The following is an 18,803-nucleotide window of genomic DNA, read 5'->3' as shown; positions in this document are numbered from 1 at the left end:
GGAGAAGACCAGATCCTATCTCCTTTCCAGGTTGCCACTTCTAGTATGGGAATTTCTTGCCCAATACCACATGACTAGTGTACATTCCCTCCAACTGGAATCTAATGGCAGACTCCATGAGCAGGTCTCTGATTCAGTTCCACAAACGGATACTTCACAGGGTGGACATAGTCCACCAGTGAGGTATTCCTCAAATAGATTTATTTGCCTCCCCTTTTGAACAGGCAACTTCCAAAATTTTGTGCCAGAGTCCTAAGTGCTCTGGTTTGGAAAGTAGACACACTCTCCTTTTCCTGGAAGGGGATGTTTCTGTATGCATCGCCCTCCTCTTCCTGTAATACCAAAGGAGGTCCTGTTCAAGATTCGACCAGACCAACCAAAAATCCTGCTGGTGACTCCTTTTTGCCCAAGACAGCACCGATTCCTCCTGCATTTAGCCAAGGGCCATCACAAGTTACCCCACAGAGTTGACCTTCTCACACACAGTAAAGGATCCATGCCTGTCAACACTACAGCTGACACTGTGGGTGATAGGATTCTAATTCCCTTCAAACACCTATTCTTAGGGGAGATGTGCTCATGGTTTTGCAGGAGGCGAGAAAACCCAATACAAGAAAATCTTGCGTTTCCAAGTGAAACGATTTTCACTCTGGTGTCTAAGAACCAAGACCCCACTATCAGTGGGAGTCACAGTGGTGTTCTGTCTTTTGTGAATTGCTCTCTGCTGGCTTGGCTTATTCTTCTGTCAAAGCACACATCAGCTATTTCCATTTGTCTGCCTCTATCTCCACTTCTAGCATCCAAATTTGAGGTGAATAATAAAATAAATAATAATAATATAAATAATTCCTTAAGAGTGTCCTTCACATTAAGCCTCCCAGAAAACCTATTACTCCTCCTTGGGCCTTAATTTTGTTCTAGAAAATTTACCCTGGCCCCTTTTGAGCCTGCATCTTTGACCTCCCTTAAACATTGCTCTTGGAAAACTGTTTTACTAGTGGCCTTGACTTTCCGCCAGAAGGGTATCAGATTTACAAGCCCTTATGGCTCTACCCCCTTTCTTGGCCTTTCATAAGGACAGGGTATCCTTGAGAACAAATACTACTTGTATGCCAAAAGTGGTTAATTTATTCATTAACCAGTCCATTCAATTACCTACCTTCTTCCATTCTCCCCATGACCAGAGTGAGAATGCTATCCTTAGATGTACACAGACAACTTGGATTTTACCTGGACAAGACTAAAGCTGTCGGGAAATCTGATTGGCTATTTGTGAACTTTCATTCCAGGGCTCTGGGTTTACTCGTTTCCAAGCAGATTACTTATTCTTGGATTTCAAAGACTATTTGCATTTGTTACACACTCCATGGAAAAAGCCGCTCCATCTGTGAAGGCCCATTCTACCAGTGCTGTGTCTTCCTGTAAGGCATTCTTCAAGGGCTTCGATAACAGTGCCATCATTGAAGCCAGCCACCTGGTCTTCTATTCATACCTTTACCAAACATTGCAAACTGGATGACATCTCCGGTCCAGAGCTGGGTTTGCTAAAGACATTTTAAATGGCTTCATTGAGAGCTCCTCTGCTCCTTCCTCTTCCCCTTCCTTCTTGAGCTTTGGCACTCTCCCTCAGATTAAGAATAGTACAGCAAGTGAATAGAAGGACATAGAAAAGTTGTGTAAAATCTTACCATAACCCTAGATGTCCTACTCCTCACTGCTGCAGTAGTCTATCCCCCACCCCCAGTCTATTGTTTTGCTTGGATGTACTGACCTTTCAAATTCTTAGTCTGGCATTCATCTTGGGGCATTCATTTCTGGGAATGGTACATGCGTACGTCACTCTTATGGCCTACGTGCGACATCCCACAATACCCTACAGTAGTATAAGACTTTGTATACTGGCCAACATTGGGTTGCCCTCGGGCGGGAAATTCCTCAGGTTAAGAAGTCTCCATCAGTGAAGAGGATATCTGTGGTAATGGTTAAGATTTTACACAACTATTCTTTATGGTGAGTACATAAACGGGTTTATTTTACTGGCAAAAAAATTAAGTACCTTGAGGCATGGGCATGCAGCACATCTTAACTTGGGCATCACAAAATGTACATGTTTGTGTCTAGATGGGTTTGCTTTAGAACACCGACACGCCAGTTCGCCGACACACAAACCACCGACACCAAATAACCGACAACACACAATACCGACAATGCAAAACACCGAACACCATTACACCGACACACTAAACGTAAACAACACATTACACTACATTACATATCCACTAGCCCTAACCCTAAGGTCCGACACTACCGCACACTTACCCTACCTGCACCCTAACCCTAACTCACTTAACCCCTAACCCTAAGGTCCGACACTACCGCACACTTACCCTACCTGCACCCTAACCCTAACTCACTTAACCCCCTAACCCTAAGGTCCGACAGTACCAGACACGTACCCTACCTGCACCCTATTCCTAACTTACTTAACCCACCCTAAAACATAAACCTGTCACTAACACACACTTACATTACCCAAACCCTAACTCCGACACTACCGCACACTCACCTTTCACACACCCTAACCCTAAATCCCTCACTGTTGCACACTTACCTGTCCGCTCCCTAATCCAAAATCCCTCACTATCGCATACTTACCAAGTCGCACTTACACGTTCCCCTTGTCGGTCTTCCAGCTGTCGGGATTTCAGCATGTCGGTCAACTGCGTTGTCGGTCCTTTCGCGTTCCTCTTCCACGTGTCGGCGAACTGACATTTCGGTAATTTGAAGAGGACCCGTCTAGATATATATATGAAGGAAACTGCATACAATTAGCTGAACAGTTAAGGTTTTTCAGTAACTAGACCCCTCAGTCATGTATGTACTGTCTTTTTCTGTCTCTTTACACATTGTGCCTCTCGCATCCCAGCTGTTCATTTCACTAGATGATTTATTTGGAACTAGCAGCCCATTAATTTTGTCATTGTCCATAGTACCTTAGCCCACTGAAAATTAATGATGTTCTTCATCTCACATTGCTGCAGTCCTTACATAGGGGTAGTCCGCTGTCCTCGGTCGGCCATTAGGTTGGCGTCGGTCAAGGCGCTTAGAACTGACATCAGGGCGTCAGGGTACAAAAGCGCATGACCGGCGTCATATCCCCAGTTTTTGCCGATGGTCCGATGCAGAAGCAGCGTTGCAAGTGCGGCTTCTGAAATTTTTCGAGTTCGGAGTTTCAGACCGAATCCAAGTTGGCTAAGTACCCCGTTGGGGAATATTTTGTTTTTTTCTTGCCTCAGTTTATTACCGGATGTCAGAAAAAGTGAATAATTGTATTTCTTATGGGAAACAGATTCCGCATAGGGATTATCATTCTTTGTGTATTCCTTGTTTGGGGCCTGAGGTGCTAGGTTTAATAAGTGCACTATTAAGCGAAGATTGGATTGTGCTAGGCTAGTCTTCGGCAAGCGGTGCAATTATAATATGCCGTCGGATTCTCCGATGCCCGCAAGACAAAGCGGTTAAACCTAGGCAAGATGAGTGTTCTTTAGAGGTTTCAGTGGAACCGGTGGTACTGACGGGGGCTTCTCTGGAGCCTCAGGGGGAGACTTTGATTTTGCAGGTCAGGCTGAGGGGGCTTCTCAGATTACTGTACTCCCTTCCCTTCCCAGGGTGGTTAGGCCCTCTCCTTCTGTTTCCAAGGCTTCTTCCAGAGGCAGGCCAGGTTTGTCTTCGGTTGGTGTCAGTCCTAGTTCTGCAGGGTCTGTACCTAAGAAGCACATGCTTAAGATGGCAGAAGATTTGATTACTCTGATTAGAGGTTCTATGCCCCCTCCTGGTAAGAGGCCTAGGGTAGAGCCAGAGTTAGAAAGTTTTGAACAAGCTTCAGATGATTCAGAGTCTTCGGCTGAAGACATGCAGGAATTCACTCCTTACTCTGATTCTGATGCAGAAGATTCCACTCCTTCTGCTTCACCTCTAGAGGATTTTTCTTTTTCAGAGACTCTTCATTCTATGAGGGAACATTTTAAGTGAGAAGGTCAGGACTTCTCTGATTCACGGAAAAGGCTAAGGGAATTTTTGTTTTTACCCCAGCATAGGCCCTTAGCTATACCCCCTGTTCTGGATGTTGTGCAAGATGTGTTTTCAGAGGCTTCCCTTAATCCTGATTCTCTGCCTCCTGCGCCAGTTAAACCTGATAGGTATTACAGGGTGCCTGAGGCTCATAAATATCTGTATAAGAGTCCCAGGGCGGATCCAGAAACTATTAGCCAGGGACCTAAGGGTGTCAGGGCCTCTGTAAAGAATCCAGTCCCTCTAGATAAAGAGGCTAGAGCTTTGGATAGATGGGGAAAAAAGGTTTATACCTCTTCTACCTTGGCAATGAGAGCTTTGAATTGTCAATTTCATATGTTGAAATATCAGAATTACCTTCTTTCTCAGTTGAAATCAAAGGTGGATGCTCTGGCAGAAGGAATTGAGTGTAAAGAGTTACAAGATTTGGTACATGTCTCTGAACAGGTGGGAAAGCATTCTTTGCAGTGTGGTTTTGATGCTTTGCAGGCTTCTTCTAGGGTGGCTGCCACTGGTTCAGTGCTTAAGGCACGCCACAGCTTAAGATCAGAATTTATCTGACCATGTTAAGACAAGGATTTTGGATGCCTTTACAGTCTGAAGTGTTGTTTGTGAGTCAGTCTTGAAAAAATGGAAGACAAGGCTAAGTCTATGCAGACTGTTAAGGATTTTGCAGGTTCAGCCTCAGTTTAGTAGGAATTGGCCTACTAAGGGGTGGGCTATCCTTCCTCTGATTCTCAGTCTAGGGCAGAGCTCAGAGTACCTTCAGGCCTAGAACATGGAGTTCACCTGCACAATCATCAAGTGAGGGCAGGGGCCAGTCCTTTCGTAAACAGGCCCAATGACCTACTCTTTCAGCTGCCAGATCCTTCTTGCCTGGCAGCACCTTTGAAGGTTGGCACTTTTCAAGGAGAATTGGCTTTTAGTTACCCAGGACAAATGGGTATTGGATATCATAAACCTTTATTTCCATACCTTGCCTCCTTTCAAAGGCATGCCAGACGTTCCTCCTCAGCAAAGACTGGAGGCTCACAAACAGATTTCTCAGCTACTTCAAATAGGAGCTATACAGCGGTCCCTCTGTCAGAAGTGGGCCTAGGATTTTATTCTCGCCTGTTTCTAGTACCAAAGAAAGGGAACACGTGGAGACCAATTTTGGATTTATCTATCCTCAACACATATCTGGACATTCCAAAGTTCAAAATGTTGACGTTACAACAGCTTTTACCTCTGCTAGGCAAAGATCACTGGATGGTGACTCTGGATCTCAAAGAGGCTTACCTGCATGTTCCTATCAAGCCCAGTTGCAGGAAATATCTGCTTTTTGGCTGGGACTTTTCATTATCAGTTCTCTGCATTGCCCTTTGGCTTATCTACTAGTGTTCACAAAGGTTCTGGCTCCAGTGGTAGCCTTCTTCAGGCTAAAAGGAATACAGATTTATCCTTATTTGGACGATTGCCTGATTCTGGCTCCTTCAACATCTACAGTATGTGATGGCAGTGTTAAGATGCCTGGGGTATTCTGTGAGCGAAATAAAGTCCAGTCTAGTACCCTCTCAGGACATGTGCTTTCTGGGTGTGAGACTGAACACAGCAGCCCAGATGGCCTTTTGACCCCGGACAAACAAAAGAATCTTTCTCTGTATTTCCATCAATTGTCTCCAGGCTGACTGCAAAGACAGTCCTTCAAGCCTTGGGGTTCATGGCATCTTGTATTCTGGTACTTCCCAATGCCAAACTGCATATGAGGAAGCTACAATGGTATCTCAAAATGTATGGAGCACTGCCAAGACCTGGACACTGTCATTCAGATAATACCTTGCATTCAAAAGGAATTTTTGTGGTGGGCTCAGGAATGTCACCTAAACAAGGGACTCTCTGTGACCCGACCAGATCAGATTCTAATGACAGATGCCTCAGACAAAGCATGGGAGCTCATCTAAATGGAAAATGGCCTGCCAGACTTCAACATTTACATATCAACTTGAAGGAGATGCTAGCAGTCCAGTTTGCATTGATGGCTTTCAAGGATTTACTTCTTCCAGGGCAGGTGTTGATTCAAACAGACAACACAACTGTCATGTGGTACATCAACAAGCAAGGGGGGACACATTCTTACCCTCTATGCAGACAAGCAATGATTTTGTGGGAGACGGCTCTCAGTTTACAGTTGAATCTTCAGGCAAGGTTTCTGCCAGGAGCACAGAACTCCTTAGCAGATGTGTTGAGCAGACAAATTATGGATCCCCACGAGTGGAAATTGGATCCTCATGTATTTAAAAAATTGACAGTGTTATGGGGAACTCCAGACATAGATCTGTTCGCTTCTCCACTAAACTACCAGTTGCCAAAGTTTTGCACAAAAAGGTTTCATCCCACAGCTTGGAAAGTGGATGCTCTATCATTCAGTTGGAGAAATCTTCACGTCTATGCCTTTCCACCTCTGCCTCTTCTCCCAAAGGTACTCCTAAAGGTCAGACAGGACAAGCCAACTATGATTTTAATAGCTCCGGATTGGCCTCGACAGCACTGGTACCCATTACTAAGGAGTTTGGTACGAGAGCCTCCATGGTCTTTGCCTTCGTTTCAACACCTGCTGTCTCAGGAGAACAGTCGCTTACTCAATGTCAAACTTCAGTCTCTGCATCTAACAGCCTGGCATATTCTGTTCTAGACCCTGGAGGGTCTCAGTTACCACAACAAATTCTGAATGTTATTTTGGAGGCCAGAAGGCCTAGTACAAGGAAAGTTTACGCTGATAAATGGAGGAGATTTTTAATTTGGTGTACAGCAAAGGACTTTGATGTTTCCAATCCTAATTTAAGTGTTTCTCTTCAATACCTTACTGAGTTATTGGACAAAGGTTTGTCCTTCTCCTCTATTAAGGTTCATGCTGCAGCCATTTCTGCTCACTATGACTGTGATCCACCATTATTTTCTCATCCTTTGTTTAAGCAATTCCTTAGAGGGGCAAAGAATATAAGACCCCCAATAGGCTCCTACTCCTGCTTGGGATCTCAATTTTGTGTTGGAGAAACTCACTCTACAACCTTTTGAGCCTGCAGCTACTGAAATATTTATCATGGAAGACTGCATTTTGTTGGCTATTACCTCTGCGAAGGGTTTCTGAATTACAGGCCCTTATGGCAGTTGAGCCTTTCTTAATTTTCCATAAGGATAGAGTATCTTTAGTACTAACCCTTCCTTTATGCCTAAAGTGGTTTCTAGTGTGGCTTTAAACCAAACTATTCATTTGCCTACGTTTTCTGCAAACCCCCAAAATAAAGGGGAAAAGATTTTGCACACTTTGGATATACACAGGCAGTTAGTTATTATTTGAGCAGAACTAAAGGGTTCAGGCAGTCTCAGCAGTTGTTTGTTTCTTTTGCTTTGGGTTCTCAGGGCAAACCTGTTTCAAAACAAACTATTTCTAAGTGGATTGGTTTTTGTATTGCATTCTGTTACTCCCATCATGGTAAAGAGGTTCCAGCTGGGATCAGGCCTCATTCCACTAGGGCTACTGACACTTCTACAGCCTTTTTAAGGGGGGTGGCTACTAAGGATATTTTGGAAGCAGCTACTTGGAGTTCAGTGCATACTTTTTCCAAGCATTATCACCTTCCACTTTACTCTAAATCTAGGGCTGGTTTTGCCACTGCAATATTACAGGGCATTTTGGCAGCCCCTACTGCTTTATAGTTTTGCCAACCTCCCTTACCTCTGCTTTGGGATTCTACCCATATGTAAGGACTGCAGCAATGTGAGATGAAGAACATAGTACAGTTTTGTACCTACCATAAATGTAGATGTTCGAAGATCCACATTGCTGCAGTCCAGTTAACCCTCCCTCCTTCCCCTCTATAGTTTGAGTTTGGGGTGGTTGTCTGGTTTGCATTGTAAATTTTGTAAATATTGTATATATTGTTACTATAGGGGTGGTTGAATGTTCTTTTCTGTTTTTTGGCTATGGCCTTTCTTTTTGGGGCCTTCTGACATCTGGGGCAAGAAAAGACTGAGGATATGACGTCGGTCATGCGCTTTTGTACCCTGACGTCCTGATGTCAGTTCTAAGCGCTTGACGGCGGCGTCAACTATCTTTATTCGGGCTGACCGAGGACAGCAGACTACCCCTATGTAAGGACTGCAGCAATGTGGATCTTCGAACATCTACATTTATGGTAGGTACAAAACTGTACTATTTATCATAGATGCGACCCATTGAATTGGCAAGTTTAACGTTGTTTTTCAATACTATTTCTCTGTGCATTGTGATAACCTGGAGTTTGCTTCTATAAGTTAGGGGAAGGGGGCACATCCCCCCCCCCCCACACACACACACCTACAGCCATGGTAGAATGTTTTTACAAGACAGGAAAAAAATGCTTTTAAAAACTTGTTGATTTGATGAGTTGTGAACTGATAACTTTTTGGATGGGATATTTAGTTAGGAAGCCAATTTTCCTTTGCATTCCTTTTCAGCCTTGACCATCAACGACACTTGTATACTTGTAACAGCTGTTTCACTTTTCACATATTGAACAAGATAACAATGACCTGCAGTATCTCTGCATTATACTTGCATGCTGCCTGAAACAAGTATATTCTACATAATGCTCCTTTTCTTCCATCAGGATGCCACAGTCACTGAAGAACCATCAAGGGAATCAGAATCATCATTAAAACTTGAAGATCCAACAGAAGTTTCTACAGGAGAAAACTTCTTTATCCCTCCATATATTTCTCCAAATACAAAGGTTTGTGTTGTGATCAATAAGTATTGCAGCCTACTGCCAGTCCTTTATTACAATTAAAGAGAAAAAAAGTTATTTAAAAAAATACCTTGATATTGTCTTTTCTACTTTAAGTCCAAATGTATTGACAATAATGGAAGACACTGGACCATGGTGTATTGTGTTTTGAATGTTGCTTAGAATGTTACAGAAGTAGCATAGGCTGACAGCTATGAGTTGTAGCTGTAGCATTCTAAATCTTAAACAGTATTTTATAAAAAATCGCATTAGACTAAACCCCTGCAATCGAGTTAAAAAAAAGTCATCCAATGCTTATCAGTTCCTCACCGGAAGTGCTAACCTAAAACATTCCTACAGCTTGTCCAATTTTGCAAAACGACCTTGATTTTCCCACATGTTTTATCCCTGCTCCTCATAAAAAGTTCGATCTGTTGTCAATTTTCACATGATCCTTGACTGTAGGCTCAGTTCCGAGCCTCGGAACCAACTCGACTGTTTACTTCAGCTTGTACCTTCCAAACTCTCAAGGTAGGCTCTACCCATAATGCTCCTGTCTAGATTACTCCACATCTCGTTTGCCACTTCGTGTCAGAAACGTCCAACCTCTCTCGAGCTTTGGCAGTTAAAATAGAGCAAAACTTACTCTAATTTTCTTCACATATTCTACTTTTTCTCTGTTTACGTGCTTCCTTTTTTCTACCCACTTCTCTCCTTTCCATTCTGCGTGTGAGAGTGATCCTTTTCTTTTCCCTTCACTCTACCGTTGAGTAGTTCTTTTACGTACCATTGTTGGTACTATCCTCTCCTTTTCTTACCTTTTAGGTAATTCTGGTTACCATTGTTTAGTACCCTTCTCCCTTCTTTTCTATCTATATTAAATAAAACAAAATTCTTTCTCCCTTTTCCTCTTTGTATGTCTGTGAATGCTGTCAGTACTAGGCCTTGTTAATCTAGCATGGCTAATAAATCTTCCAAGAGCACCTCTGGTTCCGAGAGGTGCCTAAAATGTAAGAGAAAGATGCCCAATTCAGATGGGCATGTCTGCTGTGTATACAGTTTAGGCACTGTCCACCTTCAGGAGCATTGCACCATTTGTCATGGTTTCTCCGCCAGGACCTTGACCGAGCAGAGAAACTAATTTGAGGAGGCCATATCTTGTCCGAGAACTGAAGCCAGCTCATCATCCTCCTCTTCCTCATCTTCTAAACCAAAGAAATTATCAAATTCAGCTTCAAGAAGTTCCTTGGAACCACCTGCCAAATTGACTAAGCAGCCTACAGTGTTGACAGCTTCCACAGCACCGATAGGCAAGAATGATTCGGCACCAAGCATTGCTACGGAACAGACACCTGCAGCTTCTATACTGAAGCAGACTACTTTTATTGCCTTACTGAAAACTACATATTCCCCTTCGGTCGATCAATTTTCAGACACCACCCAGTGGAACAGAGACCACCTAGGTCTCCTACTGCATAGTCAGGTCGGTCCACTAAAAGTTTCTCGGAATCTGACATTGAGACTAGTCAACCAACTCCTGATGGCGAGGGGGTTACCTACATGTTTGCTTCCCAGCCAACTCTGCTCTGGAACCAGTCCTTTGACAGCATCACACATTCCTCCTCCAACCGAGTCTTTGGAGCCCCTGGCACCAACCTGCCCGGCTCCGACTGCCTTTAGTTCCTGTTAGTCCTTTCTCCAGAGCTGGGAATTGCCTTGAGTTCTTCTGGTCTTTTGAAACCAGAGTCTTCCCCGAGTTGAGACTTTGTTGCTGTTTCCGAGTAGCAGGGTTTGACTTTTATTCTTTTGGAGCCTTCCATGAACCTCTGTGCCTCAACGTTCTTGGGCTTGACTCAGGCTTCTACTTCACAGGCAGCTTTCTTGGTGTGGGGTGGGACCACAGTTCCGAAGGAGTCTATTTTAGTTCCGGGCTTCTATCCCTGTAAGGGGGGGGGTGGCCTTTCAGATCATGGAGAGGGCCTTTGTCCATTGTGGACTCTGTACTTGACACCCCATGTTGGGCCAAACATCTTTATCCCCTCGACCAGAGCTTCCACTAGCCTCATCCCTGGGACAGGGGGAGCAAAAGCCTTAGGAGTAGTCCACCTTAGTGGTTTCTTCTTCGGATACTTCCCCCGAATATTCCACCAAGGAAGTACCTTCAAAGAAAAAGTGCAAGAGGAAACACCTAGACTCCCTGGAGGAGTCTTTCACTGAGGATGCCGATTTTGATGAAGGGGAAGTTTCCCCAGGTCACCCCATGATGATGATTCCTTTGGTGACATCCTGGAAATCCTGAAAGAGAGGGGATGGCTAGACTTCCCTCCAGACTCCTCAGAGGAATCTGTATACTTAGAGGATTTTCATGCTCAGGCCTCTACCTCTTGGATCTCTCCTCCCACTGACGAGCTTATTAAATTGATCACTCAGCGGGCCTGGAAAATTCCTGACTGTATCAAGCCAATCCCCAAGAGGCCTGACCAGATCTGAACATTCATGACTGTATCAAGCTGATCCCCAAGAGGCCTGACCAGATCTTATCTGCCCCTAAGGACGAGCAGCACTGAACTAAGGGTATCCCTGTAGACACCATGGTTATGGCGGCAGCCACAAAAAAGGAACTTGCATAGGAAAGTCCTATTATCCACCCTCCTAACAAGGAGTCTAGGACTATGGATAGGTTTGGGAAGCATGTTTACACTTCATCAACCTTCGCTGTCAGGTCTTTGAACTACATGACACACTGTACCAGCTTGCAGAGAGATCTGATTAAAGAGCTGTCAGGTACTCTTAAAGGAGCAGTAGCCAAAGGGGTCCAAGACAAGGTTACCGCTCAGCTCACCACCCTTGAATCTATTTCTAACTCGTCCATGAGGCTAACTGCCCATGCAGCTGAAGGGACAGCAAGAGCAGGAGGTTCAAGCATAGCGATCAGGAGGCATGCCTGGATACACTTGAGTGATTTTGCAGAGCCATTTAAATCTTCATTCGTCAACTGTCTGTTTTATGGATTATCCCTATTTGGACCCAAGGTAAAAGGCACACTGGCCAGATGTGAGAAAGATGGGAAGACTCTCTCTCTATTGTAGACATATACTTTCCCACTCCTCAACGGACATTTCTTGGGGCAGAGGGGTAAGTAAAGGAAGACACCATTCTAGATGCAGCGGTGGCCTGCAGAACCAGGGGTCCAGCAATTCCTTCTCTAGTAACTCCTACCAGCACTCCTGAACGGAGGCGCAATCGATTGCCTTCCTCTGGAGGCAGTTGGGGGAATGGTTATCCTTGCACCAGTCTGCCTGGCTACACATGACATCTGACAAATGGGTGCAGGGGATCATTCCAGAGGCTACATCATTCCCCTTTTGACAAATCCAAAAACACAAAAAAGACTCCCGTACATTCCACCCAGTCACAGGGAAGCAGCAGTCGTAGAAATTCAAAAACTGCTCGAAAAAAGTTTCATCCAAGAAGTCCCACCAGACCAGAGAGGATACGGGTTTTACTCAAGATTCTTTAGTGCCCAATTTATCAGGGCACTGGAGATCCATTTTGGATCTCAGCCAGTTCAATAAGTCAGTTCAGCAAACCAAGTTCCGGATGATCTTGGTACAGTCAGTACTTCTTTCTTGGAAAAAGATGATTGGGTGTGCTCTATAGACCTTCAGGATGTGTACTGCCATATAAAAATGGTCAAATGCTCCTGAACATTCCTGCGCTTCTGGCTGAAAGCCAGACACTTTCATTTCAAAGCACTGCCCTTTGGTCTCACCACAGCCCCTAGGATGTTTAGCAAATGCATGACATGGTAGCAGCTCTTCAGACTGCTGGGATTTCAAGTTTTTACTTATCTCAACAACTGGCTCCTTACCGCTACCACCAGGCGTCAACACCTAAGGGCAAGAGATTATACCGTACATATTTGCACTTGAGTATTACAATAAATTACAAAAAGTCAAATCTGCAACCTGCACAACAGCTGGAATTTATCAGAGCTGTGTTAAACACAGTTACAGGAATTGCTTCAGTCCCAGTAGACATGCTCCAAAACTTTAGATCACAAGTAAACCATATTCACAACAGAAGTGTTCCGGCTAGGCTCGGTGACAGCCTCTATTACTCTAGTTCCCCTGGCTAGATATCACATGGGGATTCTTCAATGGCTTCTGGCCTCCCAGTGGTCATTATTGAATCGGCCGATGTCGCATCAAATCTTGATCTCCAGTCACTGCAAACAAGACCTGTCTTGGTGTCTCCATTCCAACGAGATCCTTTTGGGCTGTCCTTTCCTCCTTCCACAGCCCTAAGCTGTAGTGACCACTTGCTTCCCAGATAGGGTGGGGGGAATTATCTAGGAAGGTCAGTCAAAGGCACTTGCTCCCAAATGGAGGCCAATTTGAACATCAGTGTTCTAGAAATGAGGGTGGAGCTTTTAGTGTTGCAAGCATTTCAAGATGCCCTTCCTCTGGAAACAGTGGCAGTTCAGAAGGACATGTTGGTAGTTTAGTTCATCAACAAACAAGGAGGAACCAAATCTTACCCACTTTGTCGAGAAGCCCCCAAAGTTTGGCAATGGGCAATTTTTTCCAACCGCTTTCTCATGGCAATGCATAAACCGGGAAGCTCCAGTGTGATAGCGGGCAAGTTGAACAGAACTATTCTGATGCATCACAAGTGGTGTCTCGATCCTGTGGTGATGGAAAAGATTTTCAACCACTGGGGCCAACCTTGCTGCGATCTATTTCCTTATCCTTTGAACAACAAGCGCAGCAATTACTTTGCCCTGATCCCCCTCCAGCGGAGTCACCCAGAGACTCTGTTCTCCACGGTTGGCCCCTGGTCTCCTGTACGCCTTTTCCCCCAACTCCTCTGATATCTCAGTTTCTAAAGAAAGCCAAGAGGTCGAAGACCACAATAGTCCTCATTGCCCCATTCTGACCTCGACAAGTTTGGGTTCTCTTCATTTGGCCTCACCTACTTTGGAAACCTTGGATTCTAGACCCAACTGCAGATCTATCATCTCATCCAGAGGGAATGGTTAATCCGAATCTCCAACACCTTAAGCTCACTGCATGGCTTCTGCAATTCCCATGATTGCAAGGCATTCTTCCCTTACCTCACCGGTCCGACAAATCATTTTGGCCCATCAAACACCTTCAGCTAGAAAGCTGTACCATAGTAAATGGGGAAATTTTGCTAGATCGGCTCCTAACAGTGATATTGACCTTTACTCAGCTCCTGTAGATAAAGTTTTGGATTTTCTGGCCATATGTTATCCATCTGGTTCTTCAGTCTCTACCATTCGAGTACATCTCGCTGTGATATCTTAACTTCCATATTGGTTTGGATGGTTCTTCATTCATGTCACATAAACTTTGTAAGGCCTTTTTGAAAGGAACACTAATGTTAAAGCCTCCATTTAAAGAACCCACTGCTCCATGGGATTTACCCTTGGTCCTACAGTCTCTCACTTTATTCCCCTTTGAACCTTCAGCTACTTATGACTTAAATTTCTGACATGGAAAACTTTGTTTTTAGTAGCTATTACTTTGGTAAGAAGAGCATCGGAAATTCAAGATGTTCATCGTGTTACACTGCTGCAGTCATTACACTTGGGTTATCCTGCCGTCAGGCGGTTCCCCAGTCGGCCTGAGTTCCAAAGTCTTGGTCCAGCGTCGGTTGCTGTCGCCTCCTCCCTGACATCAGTGCAACAGGGGTATATAAGATGCAGCCGCCATTTTCTTCAGTCTTTCTTGCCGCACAGTGCCTGAAGCAAAAGCAGTTTGCAAGTGCCGGTCGGCCGTCTCCTGAGATTCATTCCGAATCCAGAACCGAAGTCTTCTACAAAGCTAAGTACCCCATTGGGGAAACTTTTTCTTGCCTCAGACCGATGTCAGTAAAAGTTAATAACTATATTTCTTGTGGGAAGCAAATACCTCATAAGGATTTTCATTCCTATTGTATCTCATACCTAGGCCCAGACCACGACGTCACTGGTTGTCGGTTTTGTGCTAGGTTTAACAAGCGCACTATTAAACATAGGTTTGATTTTGCCCGACATTATTTTGGTAGAAAATTCAATTATACCATGCCGTTGGAACTTCCGACGACCGGAATACACAAAAAAAGCAAAGACAAGGATAGGCATCCGAGGCCCAAAACTGACGGCGAAGCCTCTTCTAGGCCAATCGTCGGTTCTCCGGTTTTCAGTGAGGCGCCTTTGCAGCCCCCTGACGACCGCTTCTGTAGAACCACAGGCTGCCTCTGACTCCCACATGGAGATGGCTGGGCCTTCGGACGCACAAGTTATTCAGCCTACCGAGACTAACCTTTCAGAGGGATCCGGAGTAGCTGAGCAAACCACAGCTTCAGAGGGTGTCTTCAGACCTACTCACTTAAGCATTAAACCCTCAGCTAAGTCTAAGCCTCCTTTAAAATCAAAACAACAAATACAGCATTCTCCAGGACAGGCCTCCATGCCTAAGAAACAAATGCTCAAAATGGCCGAAGACCTAATCACTCTGATCATGGGGTCCCATCCCCCTCCTGATAAAAGGCCTAGACAGGATGCAGACTATGACTCATCCGACCAGGTGTCCATCTCTTCTGATTCATCCTCAGACCTAGGATACTCTTTACCCCCTTATGAGGATTCCGATGCTGAGGAATCAATTCCATCAGCCTCACTGCCTGAGGACTACTCCTTTGGGGAAACCCTACATACCATGAGGGAGCATTTCCACTGGGAAAGCCAGGATTACTCAGAATCCAAGAAAGGGCTCAGAGACTTCCTTTTATTACCTCAGCACAGACCCCTTGCTATTCCACCAGTGTTAGATATTGTGGATGATGTGTATACTGAATCCAGCTTAAATCCTGATTCCTTACCTCCAGCCCCAGTTAAACCTGACAAGATACTACAGAGTCCCTGACTCTCATAAATTTCTGTATAAAAGCCCTGTAGCTGACCCTGAAACCATTTCTCAGGGACCCAAAGGAGTTAAGGCCTCATCAGCCAAGAATCCAGTTCCCTCTGACAGAGATTCCAGAGCATTAGACAGATGGGGGAAGAAAGTGTATATGTCTGCAACTTTAGCAATGAGAGCCTTAAATTACCAGTTTCACATGCTAAAATATCAGCAATTTTTACTGTCTCGGTTAAAACAAAAAATGCTTCCAGAATCATATCCTCCTAATTTTAAAGAAATGCAGGATTTATTGCATGCAGCTGAACAAGTGGGAAAGCATACTTTGCACTGTGATTTTTATTCTCTAGAGGCCTCCTGCAGAGCAGCAGTTACAGGCTCTGTCATTAGAAGACATGCTTGGTTAAAAGAACATACGTTACCAGATCATGTTAAAGCAAAATTATTGAATGCACCTTTGCAGCAGGATGTGTTATTTGGAGTTAAGGCAGAAGAGGTATTAAAGAAAATGGAGGATAAGGCAAAATCTATGCAAATGGTGAAGGATTTCTTACAGGTTCAGCCTCCTAGATTTAGCAGAAACTGGTCAGCTAAGAATTGGTCCTTTCCAATTACAGACAGACCTCAAAGGGGAAGACGTCCAAGAGGTAGAGGTCAAACACAAGGTCCTTACAGGCCTTGACAATGGGTTGCATCAGGCCAGAAAGAAGGGGAAGACAGGCCCCAACCATATAAAAAGCAGCTCGAATGACTTCACACTACAGCTGCCAAACAAATCCCTCTTGGCAGCCCCCTTGGGAGGAAAACTGGCACTCTTCTACCACAATTGGCAAATGATCACCAAAGACAAATGGGTTCTCAACATTGTATTTCAAGTTTACAGGTTCCACTTTCACACTCTGCCAAGGTTAAAAGGAATGCCAAATCTACCACCAAATCAGTGGGCAGAGGCTCAAAAACAAATTACAGCAATCATGCATGAGAGCTATTCAAAAGGGTAACCATCACAGGAGCAAGGACAAGGATTTTACTCAACTCTTTCTGGTACCCAGAAAGGACAACGCTTGGAGGCCCATTCTGGATCTTTCTTCTCTAAACACTTACCTGGATGTTCCGCAGTTCAAAATGTTGACACTACAGCAGCTTCTTCCCATGCTGGGCAAGAAAGCTTGGCTCGTGACTTTGGACCTCAAGGAGGCATACCTGCATGTCCCTATCAGACAAAACTGCAGAAGATACCTCAGATTCATAGCTGGTCCAATGCACTACCAATTCTGTGCACTGCCCTTTGGCTTATCTACTGCGCCCAGGGACTTCACAAAGTGCCTGGCACTAGTAATTGCATTTTGCAGACAGAAAGGAATTAAAATGTATCCATATCTGGACGACTGCCTGATTCAAGCAGAGAGCAAAGACATTCTTCTAAAGCATCTGGCGTTTGTAAGAAAGTTAAGTTGCCTAGGGTACACAGTAAACGAAAAGAAATCAAAACTAGTGCCTTCACAAGAGATTATATTCCTGGGTGCCAGCTTGAACACAATGGCCCAGATGGCTTATCTCACGCCAGACAAGCAAGGACAGCTGACTCAATACTTTCAATTGATGGCAACAAAGACCCAACTCCCTGCAAGAAAAATTCTGCAGGCCTTCGGTTACATGGCATCCTGCATACTACTAATTCCATATGCCAGACTACATATGAGGAAACTATAGTGGTACCTAAAGAATGTATGGTCTCAACACTGTCAAAGTTTGGAAACAGTTATACCACTAATACCTTGCCTTCAACAGGAGATTCAATGGTAGGCTCAAGCTTGTCACCTCAACAAGGGGACAGCCTTTTACACAACCCACAGCCAGGCAAACACTGACAACAGATGCATTGGATTACGCCTGGGGAGCACACATGGCAGGCAAATGTATTCGGGGCATGTAGCCCACAGAACAAAGGCATCTTAACATCAATCAAAAAGAGATGCTAGCTGTACAAAATGGCCTTATAGCTTTCAGGGACCTGCTACATCCAAGACAACTACTGCTAAAGACAGACAACACCACAGTTATGTGGTACATAAACAAGCAAGGGGACACTCACTCCTATCCCCTATGCAGACAAGCCATGACCTTGTGGAACATGGCTATAAACCTTCAAGTTCATATGCAAGCACAATTCCTGCCAGGAGAGAAAAGCACACTGGCAGACGACTTCAGCAGAAACATCATGGATCCCCACGAATGGGAATTGAATCCACAAATATTCAGAATGATAACAGAAATGGTGGAGCCCGGACATAGATCTGTTTGCATCCCCAATAAACTGCCAGCTACAAAAATTCTGCACAAGGAGTTACCATCCACAAGCATGGAAAAGTGTATGCCCTCTCATTCAGCTGAGAGAACCTACAAGTATATGCTTTCCCACCACTATCTCTCCTGCCAAAGGTACTCATAAAAGCCAGGCAAGAAGAGCCAAAGATGATCCTGATTGCACCAGACTGGCCACGCCAGCACTGGTACCCAATTTTAAGGAGCTTAGCACAAGAACCACCCTGGATTTTGCCTCGGATCACACATCTGCTGACTCAGCACAACAATCAAATACTACACAGCCAGCTAAAGACCTTAAACCTAGCTGTATGGAAGATTCCTTAGTCAAGCAAGCAATGCCTCTCTCCAAAGCTGTTATGGATATCATTCTGGAGGCCAGAAGGCCTAGTACCAGGAAAGCCTATTGGGATAAATGGAAGAGATTCTGTCTGGAACCAAGCTCACAGCCTTGACCCTCTTGTCCCAGACATTCCTCCGATACTGCAATACTTAACTGAGATGCTGGACAAAAGGCCTCTCGTCATCCATCAAGATCCACGCCTCTGCCATCTGTGTTCATTACAACACGGATCCACCAATTTTCTCTAATCCTCTGTTAAAACAGTACCTCAGAGGGGCTAAAAACATAAGACCACCCCGTAGAGCACCTACTCCAACTTGGGACCTCAACTTTGTTTTGGAAAAACTAACTTTACCTCCTTTTGAGCCAGCTAACACAGCAGAATTAAAA

At 44.6% G+C, this 18,803-nt stretch overlaps 1 protein-coding gene across 1 annotated transcript in view; it reads left to right on the top strand.

The window, feature by feature from the left end:
* The window catches only part of KIF4A (kinesin family member 4A), a gene marked incomplete in the record, with an annotated part of 2,786,372 nt that overhangs the window by 2,670,199 nt on the left and 97,370 nt on the right, over window positions 1–18,803 (top strand). Inside the window, 1 exon segment of the mRNA XM_044057419.1 lies at window positions 8,703–8,825. Within this exon segment, the coding sequence (XP_043913354.1) occupies window positions 8,703–8,825 (123 nt within the window).

The sequence above is a fragment of the Protopterus annectens genome, chromosome 15.part0 (assembly GCF_019279795.1).
Source record: "Protopterus annectens isolate FY-2018-M chromosome 15.part0, PAN1.0, whole genome shotgun sequence".
Classification (NCBI taxonomy): Eukaryota; Metazoa; Chordata; order Ceratodontiformes; family Protopteridae; genus Protopterus; species Protopterus annectens.
The sequence above is the reverse complement of the archived record's forward strand: the minus strand, read 5'-3'. Positions and strand labels throughout refer to the sequence as shown.